At 41.6% G+C, this 22,204-nt stretch overlaps 3 protein-coding genes across 4 annotated transcripts; 1 reads left to right on the forward strand and 2 right to left on the reverse strand.

Moving 5' to 3' along the window:
• Nucleotides 1-1,597: 1,597 nt before the first annotated feature.
• Nucleotides 1,598-11,968, reverse strand: LOC6738227 (phosphatase Herzog). Its single transcript, XM_016169426.3, has 6 exons — nt 11,529-11,968; nt 11,075-11,250; nt 3,009-3,244; nt 2,760-2,941; nt 2,537-2,690; nt 1,598-2,477 (listed from the first exon to the last, which is right to left on the reverse strand). The coding sequence occupies exons 2-6, from the start codon at nt 11,154-11,156 to the stop codon at nt 2,136-2,138; spliced, it is 996 nt and encodes a 331-aa protein (XP_016032080.1). The 5' UTR covers nt 11,157-11,250; nt 11,529-11,968; the 3' UTR covers nt 1,598-2,135.
• On the forward strand, nt 11,309-13,773 carry LOC6738228 (28S ribosomal protein S31, mitochondrial). Of its 2 annotated transcripts, none has more exons than XM_039293126.2 (3): nt 11,309-11,343; nt 12,564-13,019; nt 13,086-13,773. In XM_039293126.2, the coding sequence occupies exons 1-3, from the start codon at nt 11,324-11,326 to the stop codon at nt 13,720-13,722; spliced, it is 1,113 nt and encodes a 370-aa protein (XP_039149060.1). In that variant the 5' UTR covers nt 11,309-11,323; the 3' UTR covers nt 13,723-13,773. The 2 variants fall into 2 exon arrangements, with proteins under 2 accessions (XP_039149060.1, XP_002085040.1); XM_002085004.3 differs by lacking the exon at nt 11,309-11,343 and adding an exon at nt 12,347-12,499.
• Nucleotides 13,774-13,779: 6 nt separating this feature from the next.
• On the reverse strand, nt 13,780-18,993 carry LOC6738229 (E3 ubiquitin-protein ligase mind-bomb). The gene is made up of 4 exons (XM_039293124.2): nt 18,462-18,993; nt 16,100-17,332; nt 14,106-16,040; nt 13,780-14,046 (listed from the first exon to the last, which is right to left on the reverse strand). The coding sequence occupies exons 1-4, from the start codon at nt 18,819-18,821 to the stop codon at nt 13,906-13,908; spliced, it is 3,669 nt and encodes a 1,222-aa protein (XP_039149058.1). The 5' UTR covers nt 18,822-18,993; the 3' UTR covers nt 13,780-13,905.
• Nucleotides 18,994-22,204: the final 3,211 nt, after the last annotated feature.

Consider the following 22,204-nt stretch of genomic DNA (forward strand, 5'->3'; position numbering starts at 1 on the left):
TTATTGTTTGATGACATAATATTGTAGATTTTAAATTTCATTTTTTGTTTTTATTTTTATTTTTTCTTTTTTTGTCGACATTGATGCATTACATTAATAGGCTCACTTTAAAAATAGAATTTCTTCCCTTTTATGATAAATTAAGTGAATGGTTTATCGATTGGTTTTCGTTTTGCTTTTACAAAAAGTAAAACATTTAAAAGTAGGAAATTTAAAACGAGTTCTTGCGATTTACTGCGCTTAAAATTTCGTGATTAGTTGCAATTAATTTTTAGCATTCGCCTTAGACTTTTGCAGCGGGTGTAAATGATATACAATACATATATTACTTTAGCATTATGTATAATTTACTTGCTTGATTGCAAAAAATATGAGAATATCGCGCGCGTTTGCAACGTGCCAATTTTTGTATCCTTTCAATATTATTATTTTTAGTTTAAGCAAATTAGAAACACAAAGGCTTATGCACTAAATAAAAGAATGGTTGTAAAAGTTAGTTGAGAAATACAAGACATTGATTACACATAGAGAAAAGGATTAAAAGAAGTTCTGTCTGGACTGGTCTGTGAGCGAATCGTGTGTGTGTTTCGGATAGCAATAGCGTCTTTTGTCTATATAATATATTTATCAGGTGGGATTTCGGCGTGGCCAGCTTGAGCTCAGTATATATATATATACTATATAATGATTGATATTTGGTCGGAGTGGAAAGAAGCTATAGGTGTTTCATCGTTTACAATCATTTCCCATTTTCACATGCACAACACAGAATACAGAACGCGGCCGAAGGTGAAGTTCATGACGAAGAAGGGTTAAATTAGGCGTAAATATATATATATATATATTGCAATGCGTTTCATAAGCGCACTTGATAAGAGGGGAAAATTAACATAAATCGGTTAAAATATATAGATGTATAATTTTCCATTAAGCCTAATACAATGTTTTACGACTGCGCCTGGCCGAGTTCCAAAGACGGCAATTAGAATTTGCGCTAGGACAGTGGGCTAATTGTAATACCAAAACGGACTAAATGTGTGTACAGAACAGGATCGAATGGAAACAGCCGACTTTGGACCAGCGTCAAGCGCAGAATAAGCGAATCTTTATATATTATAACTACGGACGCGCCGCAGACTTTTAGATGCTTTACAAAGTGGCTTACAGATAGCCCATTTTCACCCTCTTGCAATGCAACTTGGCTAATTTAAACGAGGCCCTATCCCACTCACGACTGAGAGACATTTCAGGAAACCAGAATGTGATACGATGAAGCCATTTATGCGACAAACCCGATATACCAACTTTGACATTTGCCAGTGCCAGCGATCAAGCGTGAGTGGGAGACCGCGCTTAAACTTAATTCTTTAATAAATATACGAAATATTATACATGCCTAAGTGCTAGAAACATGTGTAGACACATGCCTTAAATATATATATATATATCCATGTATGTATGTATATATAAATTTGTTTTAGTACACGTATTATATATATATTGTTTTTAGTTTTCTCTTTTCTTTTCTTTTTTTCTTCTCCCCATTTACTCGTATTTCTTTTTGTTTTCTTGTTTTTTAATAAAAAATATATATAAATATAGCTATTTTGAATTTGATTTTATCTCTCTGTTCATATGTATAGTTATCATTTTTGTTTTATGCATTTAAATCTTTTGCTTGCTCAGTTGGTTTACCATTAAATATGCCTACAGAGTTATGATTATTGGGTAAAAATAGAGGCTTATGCTTGGATTTAATATACCCCTTAGTTGGGGTACCGCAAAACGCAGTAAGCAATAAGCAGTTGTTTAAAAAAAACACAAAAAATAATAATTATTATAATTGGGATAGAGCAAAACAAGAATAAATAACAAATGTGCCGTGTAAAATTGGGTTCTGTAAAAATTATGTATATCATATAAAACTTATGCTTAGGCCTAGGTGTCGAGCTGGGGATTATAGTTGATAGCAATTGGTAGTTGGTTTCATCTCGTCGCCCCATTTCCATTCGTCCTGGGGTACTGAGTGAACTGCTTGGGAAAGGGATGTTTTGTTTGCTTGCTTATCGGCTTGCTTGGTCTTGTAATATGTATACAATTTATCATATATTTATAAACATTAGTTCCCACTGATGTTACGTCTTTTGCAGCAACTCGCTTTGTGGGCTGGGCGGACTTGTCTGCTGCTGGTTCAACATGGTCGGAGCAGACAGAGTGGTTGCCTGGGTAATAACTGTCGTGGCAGAGATGGTCTGTTGCTGTTGCTGCTGCTGCTGTTGGTGCTGCTGATGCAGCTGGTTCGGCGCCTGCTGCAGCTCCTGCGGATGCTGCTGCTGGTTGGTCTGATTGTTCAGCGGCTGGTTCGAATTGCAGAGCACCGAGTAGACGGAATCAACTTTGCTAAGCTTCTCAAAGAGCGGGATCAGTTCGCGCAGTTCGCAGTCGGTGACATCGTCGAACCAGGATTTAACAGGAACCTTTAATGGGAAATGAATTGTTTAGTACGGGATTTATATACTGTTTATATTCTACTTACTGCATTGTCTGGATGAAAGATATAACTGGCCGGTGAATTGTCGACAATGACAATCTTCTGAAGATCCCGCCCCAGACGATTCAGATCCTTAATGTAATTACCCCTGTAATAAACGCATGATTCCCTAAACAGTCTTGCACGAAACACATTCCACCTGCAAGCACGAATGTAACAAGTATTTTGATGAGTAAATTCAATACAATATATTCCTATTTCAACTCACTTGTCTAACAGATCGGCGACGGGATCTGCGTATTTGGCTAGTGATGCTGTGAACAGAACGCACTCGTATAGTTCGCCCATCTTCTGCAGAAACTCGTCCACGTGCGGTCGCTTCAGGACGTATACCTGATGTACGGTTCCATCGATCTCCACGGGAACTATGAAATCAGCATTCGGTATGGGCTGGTAAAATACGAAATAAACTCAAATGAATATGAGTAACACGGGGGCATTAACCAAATGTACTCACCTTAAAACTACTGTGCACTAGCGTCTCATCCAAATCGATCACCATGCACTTTCTGTGCATATCGGTAAGCCTAACCTGAGGTAGTAGGTACCTTTGTTGGTCCGGTAATGGTGGCGGTGTTGTCGAACCATCGATTTGTGTGCCATTCTGGTTGGTTTTCGTTCGGTTTCGTCGCCAGCAGCAGAGCAGAGAATGGAATAATCCTCGCTTCTGTGGCTTTAAACGATCCACATCGTCTGAAAATGAAATCAAAATCAAAATAAATAAATCGAATATATTGGCTTAAATATAAATATCATATTTAATGGATTGGTGGTCAGTATTATTAGGATCCTTCCTAAAAGTAATCAATTTGTATACAATTAAACTTAAATCTCAAATTTGTTTGAAATTGCAGCCACGTTTTTCAAATAAAACAAACTAATTTTCAGCATGTGATGTAGCTAAGCACCTCATAAATCTCAATATGGATAGCCAAATACCGAATACATTCCACCGCTCAAACATCATATATTTGAACAGCAATTCCGAGCATTTCACCGATGACTCCTCCATTAATTTGAACAAAATTCTAGCCGCCTCATAAAAACTTCTCGCGCAATATTTAAGACCCCTAAATACTCGTCCGCCCACAATGTTTTCCCATAACATACGTGCGTATATATATATATATATTTTCATTCCATTTTCGTCTGGCTGTTTCGCCTTGCACGGATTACTATTTACAGATTGTCAGTTTTGCTACACATAGTGGCATAAACATTGTCTGCTTTGTTTGCCACATTTGCATAATACAAATATAGATCTATTCCAATTTCTATATCTGGTTAATACTGCAGTACATGCAATGCAGACAATTTGTTATAGTTTCTCGTTTGGCCGACACTGTGTTTTGGTTTGCGGTTTGTGTGTTTTTTTTTTTGTGCGAAATTGTTTAAAAATAGAAGTCAAAGGCAAAACTAGAAGGCAGCAACACGGTGGCTCCTTGGGGTAGAGGGGGTTTGCGGTTCAGGGGGTGGAAACATGCGTTTAATCGATGGGAAATGCTATAATTGCATACAAACACAAACAAAGGAGGCAGAGCAGGTGAGCTCTACAGTCCAACTTCAGCATCGCAAACAGCAATTATAAATTTAATTAATATAATAACATATTTTATTACTTCAACTAATTTTGGTAATAAAAACAACAAAGTTGTTACGATCGAAGTTTTCAATTTCACAACTGACAAGATTTTATTTCAATACAAATTACATATAATTATTAAGTTTTTTTGCGCTAGCTCATAAAAATTCTTGATGAATGTGTAACAATTATATGACAAAGAGTTGGAAAGTTGTGTTTCATTACTACTACTAGTCAATAAGTAATTTGATTAATGAAATTATATCTTACTATATTTTCCAGTGCAAACTATCGAAGTTGCACTGTAGCAGATACAGCGAGCAGAGAGATAGTTAGTCGGATAGAGAGATAGATGGATAGAAGGTCACGGGTTGACCTTTAAGCTGGCTTGAGGTGCGGCCACCTTGGCCAAAAGGGATGAGGAATGGGTGGCAGATGGGGAGCCAGCGATGGAGGATAGCGGGAATGCGTCCGTCCGCCATTTGCATTGTGTGGCAACAAAAGGAAACAGCAGTCAAACATCACTTAGCAGGGAAAACAAGCTTCAAGTGGGTGATGGCAGAAGGGGATGGGGGGGAGCGTCCTTCTTGCTGGCTAAGCTAGACGTAACGGTTCATTGAACCGTTAGCCAAGTGAAAACTGAGCTTAGGATATGTCGAGCATTTTCTTTCTGTGTCCCTCTTTTCACCATACCCTTTTTTCAGAAAATGCAACCCGTATCTATAAATAGCAATCTATTTCGGTGTTTTAGAACACCATTTTTGCTTGGTAGAAACTTGAAATATAATCAAGTATATAATTAATAACTAACAGATAAAACTTTTTCCAAGCAAAAACATCTTGATATTTTAGAAAACCACTGAGATCTTACAAAATAAACGAAGTCCTAAGAAACTGCCTCTAATATTGGTCAAAAATATAACCTAACCTATGCTAGTTTTTCATTTAAACTAGGGAAAAACGTTTTTTCTTGTTCATATGCTGAGTTTGCAAGGAGTATTCTACGAAGGGTACTTAAACCTAGCGTTACTCTTTCTTGCTTTTTCCTAATGCATTTTTTGTTGCACATAGAACCCGTGCGAGTGAAGTGCAAATGCACTTGAATATTTTATGAGCGTGTGCTCTTGTTGTAGTTGCTGCTGCTTCGCTAGCATAATGAAAGCTTTTTCCAGCGTCTGGCATTTGCAATTATTAGGCAGGTGAACCCCACCCGCAATCCCCGCAGCCTTCACCCCTTTTTTTCCGCTCCTTTTCCGCTCACCTCTCAAGTTTTTGCATAACTTTGCATAAAAAGGGGCCAACAGCCAACGCGAAACACTCAACTTGTTGAAAGCTGCTCTGTATCCTGGCTGATTATTGATAGGCAATCTATATTTGGGTCGTCAGTGGAGCAACACCTCCAACAACCAACTAACTAACCAACCAACCCACTCTAATCCGTTCCGTTCCCAAACAAAAACCCACCCCACTCCCACCCACATCACACTCAAATAGGCTTTTGTCCTATTTTTAAGGTGTTCCAAGCAAACCGGCGATGGATTTGTGTGGGCAGTCGCTTCACATTCCTCTTGCGCTCGTTTCCAGACATATTTAGATGACCATATTTATAGCTCATTATTGGGCAGGCAATCTGTCAAGTCTCTGCCAGATTTCTGGTTTAATAGACACCCAAATATGGCTAAAAAAAATGCGAAACGAGTCTGTCACGTTGAAATACTTAATATTTCAATGGGCTCGAAATCAATTATTTGTGTCAGGTTGCCTTTGAAGAAGGCAAGTACTTAATAAGTTACGTACGAGACGAGTATAGGACCAGTACAGAATAAATTATTTAAAATAAATTATAAAATGAATTACTTATTTAATTAAAAAGATCTACAGAGTTTTTTATGCAACTAAGTGTTTAGTTGCTACAAACAACAAATGAAAAATGATTATGATTCATTTATTTTATGACTTCTGTATAAGCTAATAATAATCAAAAACAACTGATTGGATATTTTTTTTATTTTACAGAATTAGTAAATTTTATAAAAGTTAAATTCCACTTGTATTTAAGCAATAAAAGATACATTTTCTCAAATACTAGAGTAAATGCATCGGTTAATAACAGCAAACCACATTCAATACAGATAAACTCAGCTGAGGTCAAGTGAATAAATTGCAGATTTATGTAAAATATTGAAAAAGCAAAAAAAAAAAAACATGCAGCCAAGGACGAGAGCAGCTACAATCGGTGCATTGAATTATGCAAATGCGATTCCTTCTCCGCCAGACTGTTAAACGGCCTTACGCGTCAATTGGACTTGATCTGCAGGACGACCCGGCAACCAAATAGATCCAGAAAAGCCAAACCAACCGTCTATATAAATACAAATATATATGCATATATATAATATATATGTATAAATGGCCATTACCAAAGATTTTCTTTTGTTAGAAGTTGAGCATATTAGTGTGACAACTTTGCGTTCTGTTCTGGCGGGCAAGGTCTCTTTTTTTATGTCAGATAAGCAGGGGGAAACACGTCGGGGGGTATTATTTGATAATTAATTTAAAGCAAATAAAAGAAAAATTCGTAAGAAATCGAGACTATAATTGCCCACATGCCCCATACACACAATTGAGCATTTTTATTCGGTGCTCGCTCGGCCACATACGCTTATCTAATCGAAATGTTTGTTATCTGGCAGGGGGCACACTATGATATCATTCTCGGCGATTCCAAGAGCAACAAAAATGCCACACAGTCTCGACCTTCAGCATATTTATGAAGTTTTTTTGTGTTCTTTTTCACTGTTTTTTCAACTTCACGATAGAGGCAGCTTAAAATTTAAGCCGCGCCGAAGAAGATGGCAAACAAAGTTAATGGCACGTGATATAAATGGGCAAGAAACAAGTGTCAATGGCAACAGTAAATATTGGAAAAAATGAATTTATTATGCTTTAACTGTGCAAATTAAATGTTGTTGATCAATTAATTATTTTTTAAATATTTACTCAAACTAAAAGTAAAGTAACAGTTTTTCTCACTGTGTCAATTGGTACACCTGCTTTAGAATTTTTGAAAACTGAGTTTCCTATCTGCCTCGTAAAAATGGCTGTATAAATTTGCAGCACCCCAATCCCGCCTTTGTTTTTTGGGGGTTGGCCTTTGTTTAACCCCCATCGTAGTTCAACGAACCCATATTAACCATGGAGATAAAATCTCCTTGTACACAACTCGTTGACCTTTATCGATTCAAAAGGGAAAAGCTAAAGGCATCTTTTTCAAAAGTGTTTCTTCGGTTTCTGTGAGCAATATGTATGAATGTATATAGGAAACAGCAGCACACAAATCTTTTGCACGCAGTCCGCTCATCTTGTGCCGTATATAATATTATTTTTCAATAATTAAGCATTGCATCTGCATCTGTTCAATGTCTGTTTCGTGTTTTTTCGAGCCCATTATGTCGTAATTTAGATACACTTATATATAGAGGGAATATTGTTGCTAGAACTCAAATCTTCAGCCACTTTTTGTCAATTAAAAAGGATTATTAAAAACAAAATCCAATAGCCAATTCGTAAAATGGTATAAACAACGTTCGCTTATTGTTCTATTTAAAATTGTGTCTTATTACTTAACCATTTTTGGGCTAGCGCAATAATTGTAAAAAAAAACGAGTTTGCTTATACAATCAAATAAATAAATTTCCGTAATTTACCTTCACGTTAAGTTATTTTTGGATCTGCCTAAAAATTGCATAATATAAAATGTTTATACATTTAAATTATAAATATTTCAGAGCGTACAACAAATGTTTATAGTATTTAACGTTACTATTTTCGGTGTACAAGCAATAAATGAAATAATAAAAAAAAATTCTATATATTAGAACAAGTGATATGTTTATGAAATGAAAAGTATAAACATTTCAGCGTGCCGCAGTAAAATTTTCAGCATTTTGTCCGATCCAGTTTTCCCATTTTCCCCAAATTTGTTTATGCACGAGATCTTTGAACTCAATTCGCACTCTTTAATTTAACATTATTGGCGCTATTTTTAGAGCCCCCCAATAAATGTGAAAAATAATAAATTTTTTGAGAAAGGGCGTTAAATCGAAGAAAAGCGCGCTGTCTGCGTGTGCACGAGCAATTTGCCTTCCAAGACCTTGAGAAAATTGAAAAATCACAGCAGTTCAGCTGAGGCGTCTAGAAATGAGATACTAGAGAGCATTTGCGTTTGCCCATAAAAACAATATAGATGTATTTATAAGCGAGGGGGAGTCCATGGGAGGGGGCGGGAAGGCGCAGGGGGGTTGGCGGTATGGCGAACACATACATATCTATATAAATATTTATACGCGGTGAGCAAAGCAAAAAGCACTTAGGCGGCGGCGGCACCCACTCTCAAATAAAAAAGAAAAACATATTTCAACTGTTGCTGTTCGCTTGCCGGTTCGCCCCTATTGCCGTGCTCTTCACACGCACAGGCGCCCCATACACCCACTCGCTCTCGCACGAAAAACAGCTGAGATCAGAATAATAGTAGTGGACTGTTTTTAAAGCCTAAAAAATACCCATTGTTGCTTTTATTTTATGGTAATATACATACTTAGCTACATACGTACATGGACATTTCATTTTACTATAAAATAGAAATCAAACGCAGAGTAAAAACGAAGCTAATAACAATCCTAATTACAAACTTTGAGATAGCGAGTTGAAAATTATTACATTTTTATTAGTGTACTACAGTCTTGACCACAAGTGTAATACATACAGTTACGGTGACGTTTTGCTCATTATCTCACGCTCTCTCAGTTGGCCAAAGCTCAAACTAGTAGAAACCGCATAGATCCCTATTTGGAATGCAATGGGGGATAACTTGATTTCAAGATGTAGGCTCCCGAAGCGATTTTCAATATATATATTTATTGCTGGTGACACATATAGATCGGCGGATCGATAAAGAAAGACATTTATTTGCGGCAAACTGGCAGCACAGTCGATCAAAATCAAAATCAAATTCGAAATCAAAGTGAGCGAGCGACGTCGATTAGCACCTAACCGCAAATATTTTGTATATAATATACCAAATATAGACCGTACATGTGTGTGGACATATGTATAAAAGGTGCAGCGGCGACCGCAGATTAGATTAAATTAGTTATTACTTTACTTTAAAGCGTTCATCGCGTTTTTTCCTGCGCTCAGTCGGCCCCACCCTCCTACTTTTTTATTGTTCACTCTCTGCACAAATAAAAATATCTAAAATCTTAGGTCAAGTACACTTTTTTTATTCGATATGGGAATGATAGTGAATGCTAGGTTTGGTCACGTAAGTGGCACTTGTTTCTGATAACAAAAGTCCGGGTTTAATTAATACTCCTGACCATTCTCTCAGTTTGATTAATAAATATGTAAATACTTCACGGATTGCATTGTAAATATAATGTTATTAATCTTTACTTTTCTATCGCATTTTCTTCTTATGTACTTAACCCGCTCTCTTTGCGCTCTCACCATTCATTTATTCATTCATTCATTACAACCATATCGCAACCTTTAAGCTAAGCTTTTGTTGTTCGTCTGTTGCTTTGCTTGTTTGTTTGTTTGCATCACTGTAAAAAAAACACACACAACTAGTTTGATTGTGCTCTCTCTCGCTATCTCTCGCTTTATACCGGTTTTCCTGTATTTTTTCTCAACTTTTTTTTTACGTTTTTTCCGCTGCTTTTTAGTGTGCAATTTAATTGGCAGTTTCTATTGTTGGACCCTCGAAAGTAAACATGCAAAGGCAGTTAGGCAGTTAAGCGAACGAGAAGAAAATAAGATGGGAGGAAAGTAAAGGCTTTCGTGTCGAAATTCAATGACGTCACATGCGCCGAAAGACGTCATCAATTGATTACAGGTGGGAGTGGGCCAGTGGGTGGCAATGGGGCGATGATGGGCGGTGGGTGGTGGCTGGCTGGTGGCAGAGTTGCAACTGCGTCGCAAAATAATTCAATAACCACAAAGCGAAGCCAGCAAGTGGTTAGATCATTCACAATGGCCAACGAACAAGAAAACACTGTGTGCTGAATAAAAAAGGGGCGAAACAAACACAACAGACAGGCACAACTGGCGTGAAAATAACACTATTATTAAGTGTTGTTATTCGTCGCAGTGAAAACCTGTGCAAGCCCATTTATTTAAATGTGAATGCATGACTGGGGACATTTTTGATTAATAAATTGAGATCTTTGAATATTTAAACTAAATTTTTGCTGGCATATTACAGTTGCTAAAGTCGAATAATCTATAAAAGAAACATACCTATTCAATTTAAGCCTGGTTTCTACCTTGAATGTATTAAACAGAAAAAGTACAGACATTTGAAATGGAAATTAGATACCCAATTAAAGAAAAGAAATTGCCATTTAATTGGTTTCAAATTACAGAAAGTACGGCAAACTGGTCACAGTCGTGCAAACAGATAATAGCTAACGTTAATTTAAATATTTAGCTTAGGCAGAATTGAATAACTTTTTCCAGCTACAAGTTAATTGCATGTTGTTTTTTCAATATTTTTCAAATTAAAAGCACTTTTGTCTTTTATCAGTTCGTTTATGGAGTGGTTCCTGTACAAATTAAAAAGGCCAATGCCATTTAACTCGCTGCGACTTTCGAAAAGTACGACATATGTACAACTAACTTATTCCCACAATTATATTGACCGCAATTGGGTGAGTTACAAAGGTCAGCGGGGAGTTGGGGCCTCTTCTTTGGGGGGTAATGGTGGGTGGTGGTTGGTAAGTGGGGGGAACTTCTTGGCAGCGGACAAGTGTCCTTTCGTCTTTGTTGTGACGCCTTCGAGTGGCGATGAGTCATGAAGGGAGCTCTATATATATGTATATGTGTATGCGGTCTGGGTTTTCAGCGATTTCCCCAGTTTTGCCCCCATTTTTTGTTCTCACCTTTGTCATTGGGATAGCTGGGATAGACGTTCAGTTGCTCGTCGTCGCGGGAAACTTGCGTTATTATTGATGTTGCATCCATTTAAGCACTCGGTTTGTGGCTCCACTTCGCTTAACAGGTTGATAAATCGGATTCGGGTTCAGATACTGATTCAGATCGGTTTCGGATAGGATAGCTGCAAAATGTTGCACACACATGAGAGATAGATAGAGATACATTGGATATGGCAATTATCGCGAGATGATTCCATGTTTTCTTCGCATATATGGTAAGTGTCGTGCAGTATATATGCCGTACATATATACATCTACCACGTATATATAGCTCACACACACACACACATGCACCAATTGATAGCCTGCCCCAGACAGTGGAATTTTACAATTACGCTTTGGCCGTCCGTTCGCTTCGTTTTATTTCTCGATGCAAATGGGTTTTCCCTTTGATATTCACCTCGCTATTTATCGCTCTCTCTTTCGCTCTGTTGCACTTTCGCCTCTCGATTTTAGTAAATTTAAAACTTTTCAACGAATTTCAATAAAAAACACTTTCTATCTTTCCTTCGCTCTTGTTTTTGGTTGCGCTCATTCTTTTACTTCTTTATCCGCGTCTGCTTTTCGCACACAGCTTCGCAGCGTTTTATTTATAAACGCCCACACAGACACAGCACTCACACACACTCTCGCACGCACACTTGCTCGGCCGCTGGTGTTTTCGTTATTTCGTCTCGTTATTTAATTTTTTTCTAATTTTTGCCATTAATTAATCGCGCAAAATAACAAAACGCGTGTGTACGTCGAAAAAAAGTAACAGGAATAGCGCAAAAAACAAAACGTGTGATTAGTGTGACCGCGGAGGATGCGAGACTTAATACCAAGTGCAAAGAAAAAGTGGTAACATTTCGTATTTAGCTAAGATGTACAGGTGGAAGAACGGCTTGAATTTAAGTTAATTACTTACAAGGAGAATGTCGGATTATGTATAAGGAGCAAAATGTTTGTAAAGTACCTAATTAGTTTAATATATTTCCAAATTTGAAAATCAAAGGTCATACTTTTTGGTGCAATGGGCTGCCAACTGTGGTCAAGTCAATCTAGACAAATTCTTGATTTAAAATGTAATTTTAGAAACATTTTATTTTCCGATTATATAAAATAATATAAGAAACAAATGTCTATGCAATGATTAGGTTAGTTAAGGATATTCCCAATCAAGGGATAAGATAAATGAAGTCAAACAGAAAATAAAGCCAAATTAAACTATAAACTAGCTTAAAGGGCAGCGCAAATAGTTAATCAAGTCTGGCAACTCTCCGACGAATTGTTGTTACGCGACCGATTTCTTTGGTTTTATTTCTAGTTAAAATTATCAAAGAAATATTATAAAATGTTGGCCATACGATGTTCCCAGAGATTGGGCCTACGGTAGGCCACCCGTCTAATTTGAAATAACCAAAAGGAATCCGTCACCTGACCCCTTATTTTTCAGTTCCCTCCTACCGGCTGCCTTCAAAAACGTGGGATTGGTCAACTACTCCTCCTCGCAGTCCAAAAACGACGATGGATACTCCTCTTCGGACGACGAAAAGCCCACGAAGAAGAAGGAGAAACCCGTGGAAACGGCGGCCCAGCGACTGAACCGCCTGTTGGGCACCATGCAGGCCACGGATCAGCTCTCGGCATCGGACTTTCCACGTCCTGGCGATGCCAACAGGAAGCGGAGGGAGGCGCAAAAACAGGAGGCGGCCGCCAAGAATGTTCTAACTGCTGCCAAGAATATTGCTAGCATGCTGGGCACCAGTGAGAGCGACAAGAAGCAGACAGAGTCGGAGCTATTGGCCAAACTCCTTGGCCATGGAAGCGAGTCCTCTGCAGCAGCAACCGGAGGAAATCAGACGGCAGATACTTCGGGATCTCCTTCTGGTGATAAGGAACTAAATCTGAGGTGGGTAAAAATCATTTACTTGGATTAATGGATAATCCAATTGAATTTATTTTCCTTACACAACAGTGAGCTAATCGTGGGCATGAAGATCGACCGTCGTCAGCAGCCGCAGCAGGTGGAGCAGACCCGCGGCGAGTACGTTCGCCGCTCGCTGGCTTCCCGAACCAAGCCACAGAACCGAGATGGGGCTTACCAGCGGCCAAAGAGGCAAACCAAACGAGAGGCTGAGTCATTTACAGGCAGTGTCAATTTGTATGGCGGAGAACCGTTGGGCATCTTCAAGGATACCCAGCTGCCAATTTCCAACGACATCCTTTCAACCTGGTCACAGCTGAGTGAGCGGGAGCTTAGTCTACAAGCTTCCCATCCCCCGGCGAACTACTTCGAACAAATGGTCTTGTGGACGGATCAGAAGAAGGTGTGGCGCTTTCCCATCAACAATGAGCAGGATTGGGAGGACGAACATAACGTGGACTTCTCGGAACATATTTTCCTGGAACAACATCTCGAGGATTGGTGTCCTAGCAAGGGACCTATTCGCCATTTCATGGAGCTCGTCTGCGTCGGCCTGTCCAAGAATCCCTATTTGACTGCCCAGGAGAAGAAGGATCATATTTTCTGGTTCCGTGACTATTTCCAGGCCAAGAAGGACATTCTGAGGGATCTGATTAGCAAGGAGCCAAGCAAAAGTATTTCCGCTTAATGTTTTTGTTTGAATATTTGTTAAAAATATATTTTTGCTTTATAAGACCAATCGATATATAGTTATATATATATGATATTCTGTGTGTATATATGTGTGTATAAGAATGTGAGTCCTTTAAATATCCTAATACTTCGAAGGCTGTGCAGACTGTGCGCGGAATGTGTGAGCCGGGAACGGGCTTCAGAAGAGCAGGATGCGTTTTTCCACGGTCTTGCGGCAAATGGGACACCCCTCAATCTGGTCGCCGCACATCTGGCACGTGCCGTGGCCACATAGGAAGACCATGTTCTTTATGCGGTCGAAGCAGACAGGACACATAGTCTATAAGATAGATATAGGGATCAGTCACTGAACATGTTTTCAATCTAATTTGAGCTCACCTGTTCCTTGATGTCCTGCAACTGCTGCTTTAACTTTTGGACATCATCCATCTGGAAGTTGTTGACATTGGAAGGAGCCACCATCGCGTTTCCAGCTGCTGCCAGATTCGAGACATTCGAAGAGGCTGCTGCAGCGGCCAGAAGATTATTCTGGCTATTCAACTGATTGCTGCTGCCCGCCACCGGAGTAACCACGGTGTTGTTCATGGCCACGCTATGGCCAGAGGCATTGGCACAAGCTGCCGCTGCTGCAGCTTCCATGAAACGATCGTCGGGCAGCGGCAAGCCCACTGTTGCCATCGCTCCAGCTGCCACGGACACCTTCTCCGGTCGGCCACTTCCTCCGCAGCAGAGACTGAAGGATAATATCTCATCGATTTGCGTGCGACACAGGACGCACTTTTTCATCAAAGCACTGCAGTGCTCACATGCGACCATATGGCCACAGGGGCGGAAGAAAACGGCTGCCCTGCGATCCGAGCACACCAGACACTCGTCGATCTTTTCGCGCGAGGAGACGGTCTCCCGACAGATGAGGCACTTCTTCACCCTCGGAGCGCAGGTTTCGCAGCAACTGACATGGCCGCAGGGTTTAAACACCGTATCCCGCTTGGCATCCGAGCAAACCAAGCACTCATCCAGGCTGGCTGACGATTTCGGAGGATCCTCGTGCAGGGACTGGCTCATTTCGTTGGCGATGCCATTGAGCGCAAATATGGAAGATGAGGCAGCTGGGAAAGTGGATGAGGCAGCCAGGCTGGAGAGCGGCATATTGGCTGAGGAGGACTGATTTAAGCTACCACTGGCTGCTCTTGCCCTGGCATTTGAACTCGTGCCAGCGACATTTCCGGGCAACTCAGAGTCGTCGGTCTTCCTTTCGTTATAGCACTTGACCAGGGTCTTGCAGAGATTGGGATCCGGGCACAGGTCAAGTGGGGTCTGCTGCTTGCGATTCTTCAAAGTCAAATCAGCTCCATTGGCAGCCAAGAAGCATGCAATTGAAGCAGAGGCCTTCTTGTTATTAGCATTCCTCAGGCCCATTAAAAGCTTACCAAATCCTTCCACATCTTGCAGTTGCTTCAGCTGCGAGAGAGTGTGATGTCGCAGCGCTTCATGCAGCGGAGTATCCCCGTCTTTGTCGGGTATGTTTAGATCTGCACCATCCTGCACCAGCAGCTTGACGATCTGCACATGCTGACGCTCCACCGCTAGATGCAAAGCCGTCTGGAGATTCACATTTTGCCTGTCCATATTGGCCTTACCCATATGCACTAGTAGCTCAGCAATTTCAACGTGGTTGTTAAGTGCTGCCAGGTGCAGTGCTGTGTAGCCATCATCCTTCTTCTCCTCCACAATCCACGGACGGTTCGTCTTGGTGAGCAGGATCTTCATGGCACTGGGATTACCCTTGAGAGCAGCATGATGCAATGCATTGAATCCATTATTGTTGTTTAGCGTGATGTCAGCCCCGAAGTCCAGCAACAGGGACAGCATCTCGTCGTGCTCCTTAGATATGGCATCGTGTAGGGGGGTATCGCCCTCAGAATCTTGCAAACTTGGATGGCAACCTAGCGTTAGAAGCGTCTTCACTACGTTCAAATGGCCCTTATTGACAGCAATGTGCAGAGACGTCTGCCTTCGCTTATTGCGAGCATTTAAGTCCGCACCGGCTTTGGCCAATATCTCGATCACCGCCGCCTCGTCACCAAACGCGGCATGGTGGACAGCGCGATCTCCGTCCTTGTCCTCAATTTCTACGTCGACGGCGTGCCGTAGTAGTACCTGTATCACTTCAATATGGCCATTCTGGCTGGCTGCTTGCAGAGCAGTATGTCCGGCAAACACACCATTCACATTGACATCCGGTCCAGAACTGGGCGAGGCACTGGAGGTCGAGGGTTGAGCTGCGCCAGCCAAGTACTCCTCACAACGTGCCTGGAAATGCGAGACAATTTATTTAATATGAAGTGTTAAACGTATTTTCGTGTACTTACTGCAAATCCATTTGCTGCTGCCTTGACAAATTCCTCAGTGGCATCGCCGGAGACATTTGGTTCGAACAGCTTTTTGAGAATGGCCGAAAGACGTTCACTACTGGGGATAACTGGAGCGCAGCTCCCATCGGAGGCAGTGGAAGAAGCCACCTTGCAAACGGCCAGCGGATTGTAGGTCCACGAAGTATTGCCCACCTCCACTTTAAGGTCGTTATCATGGTAGACCTGCTGCACGCGACCGATCTTTCCCAGAGTCAATTGCATGGCGTCAGCCCACTCGCCGTGTCCTCGCTGTAAAATCTTGATGCTCTCCACATCCGAACAGATCTTGACAATGTCGCCCACTTGAAACTCGGGCGGAGCAGTGGTTGGCGAGGATACTTTTGTGAGGACGGCTGGATTGAATGTCCAGCGATTTCCGGAATTGTAAGCCACCACAATGTCGTGATCCTCATCGATGCCCACGACCATTCCTGCGTTGCTTAGGCACTCGAACATGCCATCGGTCCAGCCACCATGTCCATGCTGCAGAGACTGAACGATTTCTAGGTCTAGATCCACGGTGACCTTGTCGCCGATCTGGAAGCCATGCGGTCCTTTTCCGGGTCCGTTTTCGCCCAGCAGTGGCAGATGATCCCGGTAAACGTTACTACCCTTGGCATCGTTAACGACCTTTAGATCTGCCATGCCCTCAAATCCCACGCGGTACAGATTCTTGGAGCCATTGTCCCAAATCACGTAGGCTGCCGATCTTGGCGATGCCGAAGACCAGTCCTGGATCTCGTTGACCTTGCCACGCCGACCAACGCCTCCGTCCTGATCCTCCCACTGCCAATCCACGCCGCGAACCACACGAGCTCCCGGGAATATGCCTCTGGCGAGCACTTTCTTGGACTTACGACGCGGTTCCAGCATGGTTCGTTCTCCTCCTGGCGTGGTGATCCTGTAGAAACGGTGCCTCAGATGATGTTTATCTCCGTGGTAGCAAATGGAGCACAAATCGTAGTTAATGCACTCGGCACACTTCCAGCGGATGCCAAAGATCGGTTGCTGGCGGCAAGTGTCGCACATGGTGCCCTCGTGCTTTACGCCCGTGGGTGCACTGTCCAGGATGCGCAGATCATAGGCTCCGGCGCAGCGGTAGTTGGCAGCAGTTCCATTGTCCCAGACCACGACCACCTCCTCGGCGGATTCGAAATTGCGAACGGTGCCCACGTGTCCTTCGCCGCCGTCCTGCAGAGAATCGAAACGAAAAAATATTCTATTAGTGACTCAGTCAATCTTTCGATTTTCCATTTCGTAACCCACGCTGATTAGGATGCGAAAGCTATAGCCGAAGTGCATAATAGCAACTAACTAAGTGTTAAGGTAGGCAGTCGCTACAAATTCGTTTGGCTATCTCTAAATGCGATCAACAAGTCGAAAATAAATAAATAAATCTAAAGGGAATGAGGGTTTGCATACCCTCCATTTCTATGCAATAGGGTTCTATTTGTTCAACGATTGCTAGCAGCTCATTTAAAGCATTTCGGTGTAAAATATTATTAAGTATTCTATGTTTTCTGATTTAATAAACTTATTTGAACAAATATTTTGCTAAACTAGTAATACTGTTAATACTTGAATGTTGAAATGCTTCTGCATATTGTAAATGCACTTAAATTTTTATCTGCATTATGATTAGTCAAATCGTGTCACTGATTATTGGCTCGGATATTTCATCATGCTGGTAAATCTTCATCAAATCAGTTAAAGAAATTATGTGCGGAAATGTCTCTACTTTAATCTTGCCTTTTTTGTATCTTTCTGCACTTTCAAATCGTTTTTCCGCGCTAAAGCAAACAGACTTTCAAAGCTTGCATCAGAGTTATGATGTACATATGTATGAGTTATGACTCACAAGCCATTTGTTAAGACATAATTAGGCAACCAAAGGTTACACTTATTAAATGTAAATGTAAGCTTGGGAAGAGATGAATTGAGTACATGAATAACTTAAAGTGTTAACTACGCTATGATTCTTGCGTAAATTGAAATACTTTCTTGGTCGTGCCCTTTGATCTCACTTAAATTGCAATGCTATCAAAGTAACAACGATAAATATTTATAATCTATTAACTGGATTTTCTCAGTGCACCTAAGTAGGACTTCATACCCACTTTCTAGGATCAGCATGTGTCCCCAATGGGATTCTGGTTAGTAATCCGAAAAGAGAAACTTGACTAGTTTGGCCAGATGTCAAGAATCGAGTTGCGCGGTGTGCAATTAAATTAATTGATCGGTCAATTGAGAACGGGGAGAGTTCTTTTCTCACTGGAAGTTAAAGCAAAACCAGCTGGGAGCCCCCCTTGATCATGCCCACCTGTTTGTTCCACTTCCAGTCCGGTCCGCGGATCACCCTGGCACCCACGCCCTCCATGGAGAATCTTCGGACGAGGGCCGCTGCCGAATTGCCGCCGCCGCCCGCTGCAACGCCACCGGTGGCGGAGGCGGAGGATGAGGAGGCGGTGCCACCGGGAAGGGAGCCACCCCCACCTCCTCCGCCGCCAACACCTCCGCCCGCTGCACTGCTCACTACCACACCCACAGCTGTGGACTGTGTGTTGGTGTTAGTGTTGGTATTGCTGTTTGTCGGTGCTCCTCCTCCTCCTACACCACCACCACCGCTGGCATTTGCATTGGTGGAGTCCTTGGCCGACGAGAGGGTGGCCGCACAAGACATTTTACCACTCCGCAAGGTCGCTGGGCGGGTGGACTTCGCTTTCCACGGTATATTGCACTCTTTCGTTGGGTAATTCGCGTTTAAAATCGGAGTCGCTGCGAAACACTCACGGAATTTTTACAACCACCGAACAATGTGACCGTAGTCGCGCAAGCGATAGATCCCGTGCGGTGCGATAGATTAACAGTATGACCATCGCGCAGGTAATGTCAAGTGTAGTTGCTGAACTGTGGTCACTCTATGCCGCACAGTGGAAAATGTGCGACAAGTTGCCACAAAAATGTAACGATTGAATGTTACCAAATATAACGGTTTCTAACACTTGTAGTTTCTACACAATATTTTACTTTACAGCTCATGTAGATACGCGTGTAAAATTACTTTAGTATTAGTAAGCTACTTAATTATTTAGTATCGTCATAGATTTTTAAATCGCAGCTTAAAATGACTATTTATATATCCTCTTATTTGTTTTCATAAACAATTTTGTATCTATTTTTGACTATACTCTCCTGTTCCTGTATGTCACATGAAAACTTCAGATTTTTTTTATAACTAACTTATAATTCCTGTGAAAATACTATTGATGTGATTTTAAGTTTAAAATTTTATTGGGGGAGGGGAGGGTTCACCTTAGCTTAACGTAATTCATTTCATCCATCAAAAAAATAGAGCCGCGTTCGGTAATTAAAATCCTTGCTGCCTAAACAGCATGTATAATTGCCACCGTAAAGTATCAATCACAGATTTAAGTAATTTCCAAGCGTCCCCCTTGGCCGCAGCTAATCAGTTTAATGGCCCGAAATGGCCAGACTCAAATGATCTTAGCGGGCGAGATGAAAGGCTGGCACGGACAATAGTCAAAAGTGTCCTCGTACATCAGAGACATCAGCAGACACGCTTCACTATGGGCCTAATTGCTTTAAAATAAGCCACACCCACGGTGCCCGAAAATCCATCTTGCACGCACATTACGAGCCCATCGATCGACCGTTAGGCGAGTGACTGCATCTCGGACCTTTTCCTTTTGGCGGAGGAGGAGGACTGAGCGTGCGGGCGGCCGGCGGCTTTGATCTTAAGGATCAGAGCGGTATAGGTATGGATATGGCATAGCATGGATATGGTGTATAGTAGGGTATGGAGTGGTGCATAGTGCGGTGTGCGGGGCACGCTTGTCAATTGTGGTTGGCTTCAAAAGCGGCTTACTCAGCCCCATGTCCCGATACCAATACCGTTTTCAATCCCAATCCCAGTCCCAATCGCAGTCCAAGTCGCTGTCCCAGTTCCCCGGGCGAATGAAGTGTGTAATTTGAAATTAGCTCAGGCTCAGCGGCACCTTTTGAGCCCGGCCGACTTGACTTGGTGCACCTGCTGCTGGCGGAGATTGTGATGCTGATGCCGTTGCTGATGGTGGTGGTGATGGTGATGGTGATGGTGATGGTGATGGTGCCATGGCGATGGTGACGGTGCGGCTGTCCTGCGGCGGCTACTTAGTTACGCAGTCGCACCGCAGCGTCAAGGCCACATACCGTCGTCCCCCGCATCTCGTCCAGCTCGCTTCGATGCACAAAGAAAAATAAGTAATGGGTTTGGCTTTACAATTATGTAAAAGAATAACAAACTATTTATATTATACACATATTATAGTTATATATTTATTAATCAGGTTGAAAAATAAAATTACTTTATGAATATGAATATATAAACCTCTTTGTATGTATTACCACCTAATTTTGGAAAACTTATAAACTTGAATTGATGAAAGTAAAAGTTTTTCAAAATAGTTCCCTATAAAACAAGTTTCAGTTGCATTAAAGTAAAATAGATTTATTTTTATCTTAAACAGTAGATTTAAACAATTTTCAATCTTTTTCTACCAAATTACTAATTTATACTGCGAATTTACTGCGAATTTCCTTAATACCGGCAATGATATATCAAAAGCACCAAATGTTTCGTGCAGTGTACCATTTCATTTTCGTTTTCAACTCCATTCAGCAAATGAGTGCCACTGAGATATATACGCAAATTTATGGCCGCACATATCTGTATGTACATTTATAATGTGACTAATTTGCGATCTCTCGATTTTCCAAATCCCAGACTCATCCAATCTGGGCTTCAATCTTCTATGCGTGCATTAAGTAGCCGAGTGGTAATGGGGGAGGGGGTGCTAATCAGGTTTCTGGCCCCAAATTGATTTCATTTTCATATTTCAATTTCGAAAGACGGTAGCCGGAGGTCTGTCGAAAATGCAAAATCAGTAAGACCAGTAGTCGCGACATGATATAAATTAACTGTTTTGACTTTGTGAAATGAAATGCCGGCCTCCTTTGAAATGCAAAAGGCCGCAAACGCGAGAAGGCGAAAATATCGAAAATAACAGCCAAATCGATTTCTGGCTCGAGAAACCCAACAAAATTCAGAAATTAAAAAAAAATTCGAGAAAAACAAAATAAAATACCATTCAAAGTGGCTGCAAGTTGTTTTTATCTCGTTAGAGTTGCCAGCGCGCCGATTTCTTTTCGGCTTAAATGGTTTATGTGCGTTTGCAACCAGTTTTATGGACATCGCCTCCGCAGCCTGGCGGAGCGGCCTGATTATATGTATATCGATGCCGCCGCTGGACTTGCGGGATGCGGGATCTTGGATCTTCGATCTTCAATCTTGCTGCATGTTGGATGCCGCCAGATTGAAGCCAGCTTTACATTTAGGTGGGATGTGGCCGGCGCCTTTGATGCAGCGCGTCTACCACGTGCCGTGGCATTCCCAATCCTCTCCAGCTTGAGCCGCTGATCACCCACCCACATGATCCAATCGAATCGGCGACACACAGACCCCCATTTCGAATTAATAAACAAAGAAATGCTCATAAATAAATATACATTTTATAAATGTTTATTTATATTGTTTTGGCTGATTCCCCGCAGCCAGTTTTCAAGTCGAGTAGCGATTTGAACGATTTTAATGATGTGTTCAACGTCTTATGATTTAATTATGCCGTTTGTTGCTCCGCTTATCGTTTGTTATCTTCGCTCGGCTTTGTTTTTTGTTTGTTGTCTCCGCCTGCTGCCTTTTTAAAAATCGTATGCCCCATATTGAAGCCGGATCGGCTATTTATTGAGCCTTAATTATGTGCGATTTAAATTCTTAATGAATGCCGCCGCTTTTGGCCAGATCCGCCGCAGATCAGCTCCCGTTTGGCGTGGGCGCACATGTGCCGATGATTTAAATGATAACGAATTGAGATATCTGCATAATGCCAACTTAATGCCAATAATGTGGGTGGGGGCCCAGATGAGCAGGCGCCAGCCGACTCTCGAGATTCCACGAATTCGGAAATTGGTGAAAATATATGAATATGGTGATATTTTTGGGTTCTC

This window comes from Drosophila simulans, chromosome 3L, assembly GCF_016746395.2.
Source record: "Drosophila simulans strain w501 chromosome 3L, Prin_Dsim_3.1, whole genome shotgun sequence".
NCBI classification, from domain to species: Eukaryota; Metazoa; Arthropoda; class Insecta; order Diptera; family Drosophilidae; genus Drosophila; species Drosophila simulans.

What these genes read in the sequence shown, in the direction of transcription:
- LOC6738229 (XM_039293124.2), bottom strand. Translation starts at nt 18,821, where the DNA reads ATGTCTTGTGCGGCCACCCTCTCGTCGGCCAAGGACTCCACCAATGCA. An exon ending in ACTGGAAGTGGAACAAACAG is followed by an intron (nt 17,333 to 18,461) that starts GTGGGCATGATC and finishes GATTCTCTGCAG; the next exon opens with GACGGCGGCGAAGGACACGT. An exon ending in TGCAGGACATCAAGGAACAG is followed by an intron (nt 14,047 to 14,105) that starts GTGAGCTCAAAT and finishes TCTATCTTATAG; the next exon opens with ACTATGTGTCCTGTCTGCTT.
- LOC6738227 (XM_016169426.3), bottom strand. Translation starts at nt 11,156, where the DNA reads ATGGATGCAACATCAATAATAACGCAAGTTTCCCGCGACGACGAGCAA. An exon ending in CAGCTATCCCAATGACAAAG is followed by an intron (nt 3,245 to 11,074) that starts GTGAGAACAAAA and finishes TTTCATTTTCAG; the next exon opens with ACGATGTGGATCGTTTAAAG. An exon ending in TAGTGCACAGTAGTTTTAAG is followed by an intron (nt 2,942 to 3,008) that starts GTGAGTACATTT and finishes GTATTTTACCAG; the next exon opens with CCCATACCGAATGCTGATTT.
- LOC6738228 (XM_002085004.3), top strand. Translation starts at nt 12,462, where the DNA reads ATGTTGGCCATACGATGTTCCCAGAGATTGGGCCTACG. An exon ending in TCCCAGAGATTGGGCCTACG is followed by an intron (nt 12,500 to 12,563) that starts GTAGGCCACCCG and finishes CTTATTTTTCAG; the next exon opens with TTCCCTCCTACCGGCTGCCT. An exon ending in GATAAGGAACTAAATCTGAG is followed by an intron (nt 13,020 to 13,085) that starts GTGGGTAAAAAT and finishes CTTACACAACAG; the next exon opens with TGAGCTAATCGTGGGCATGA.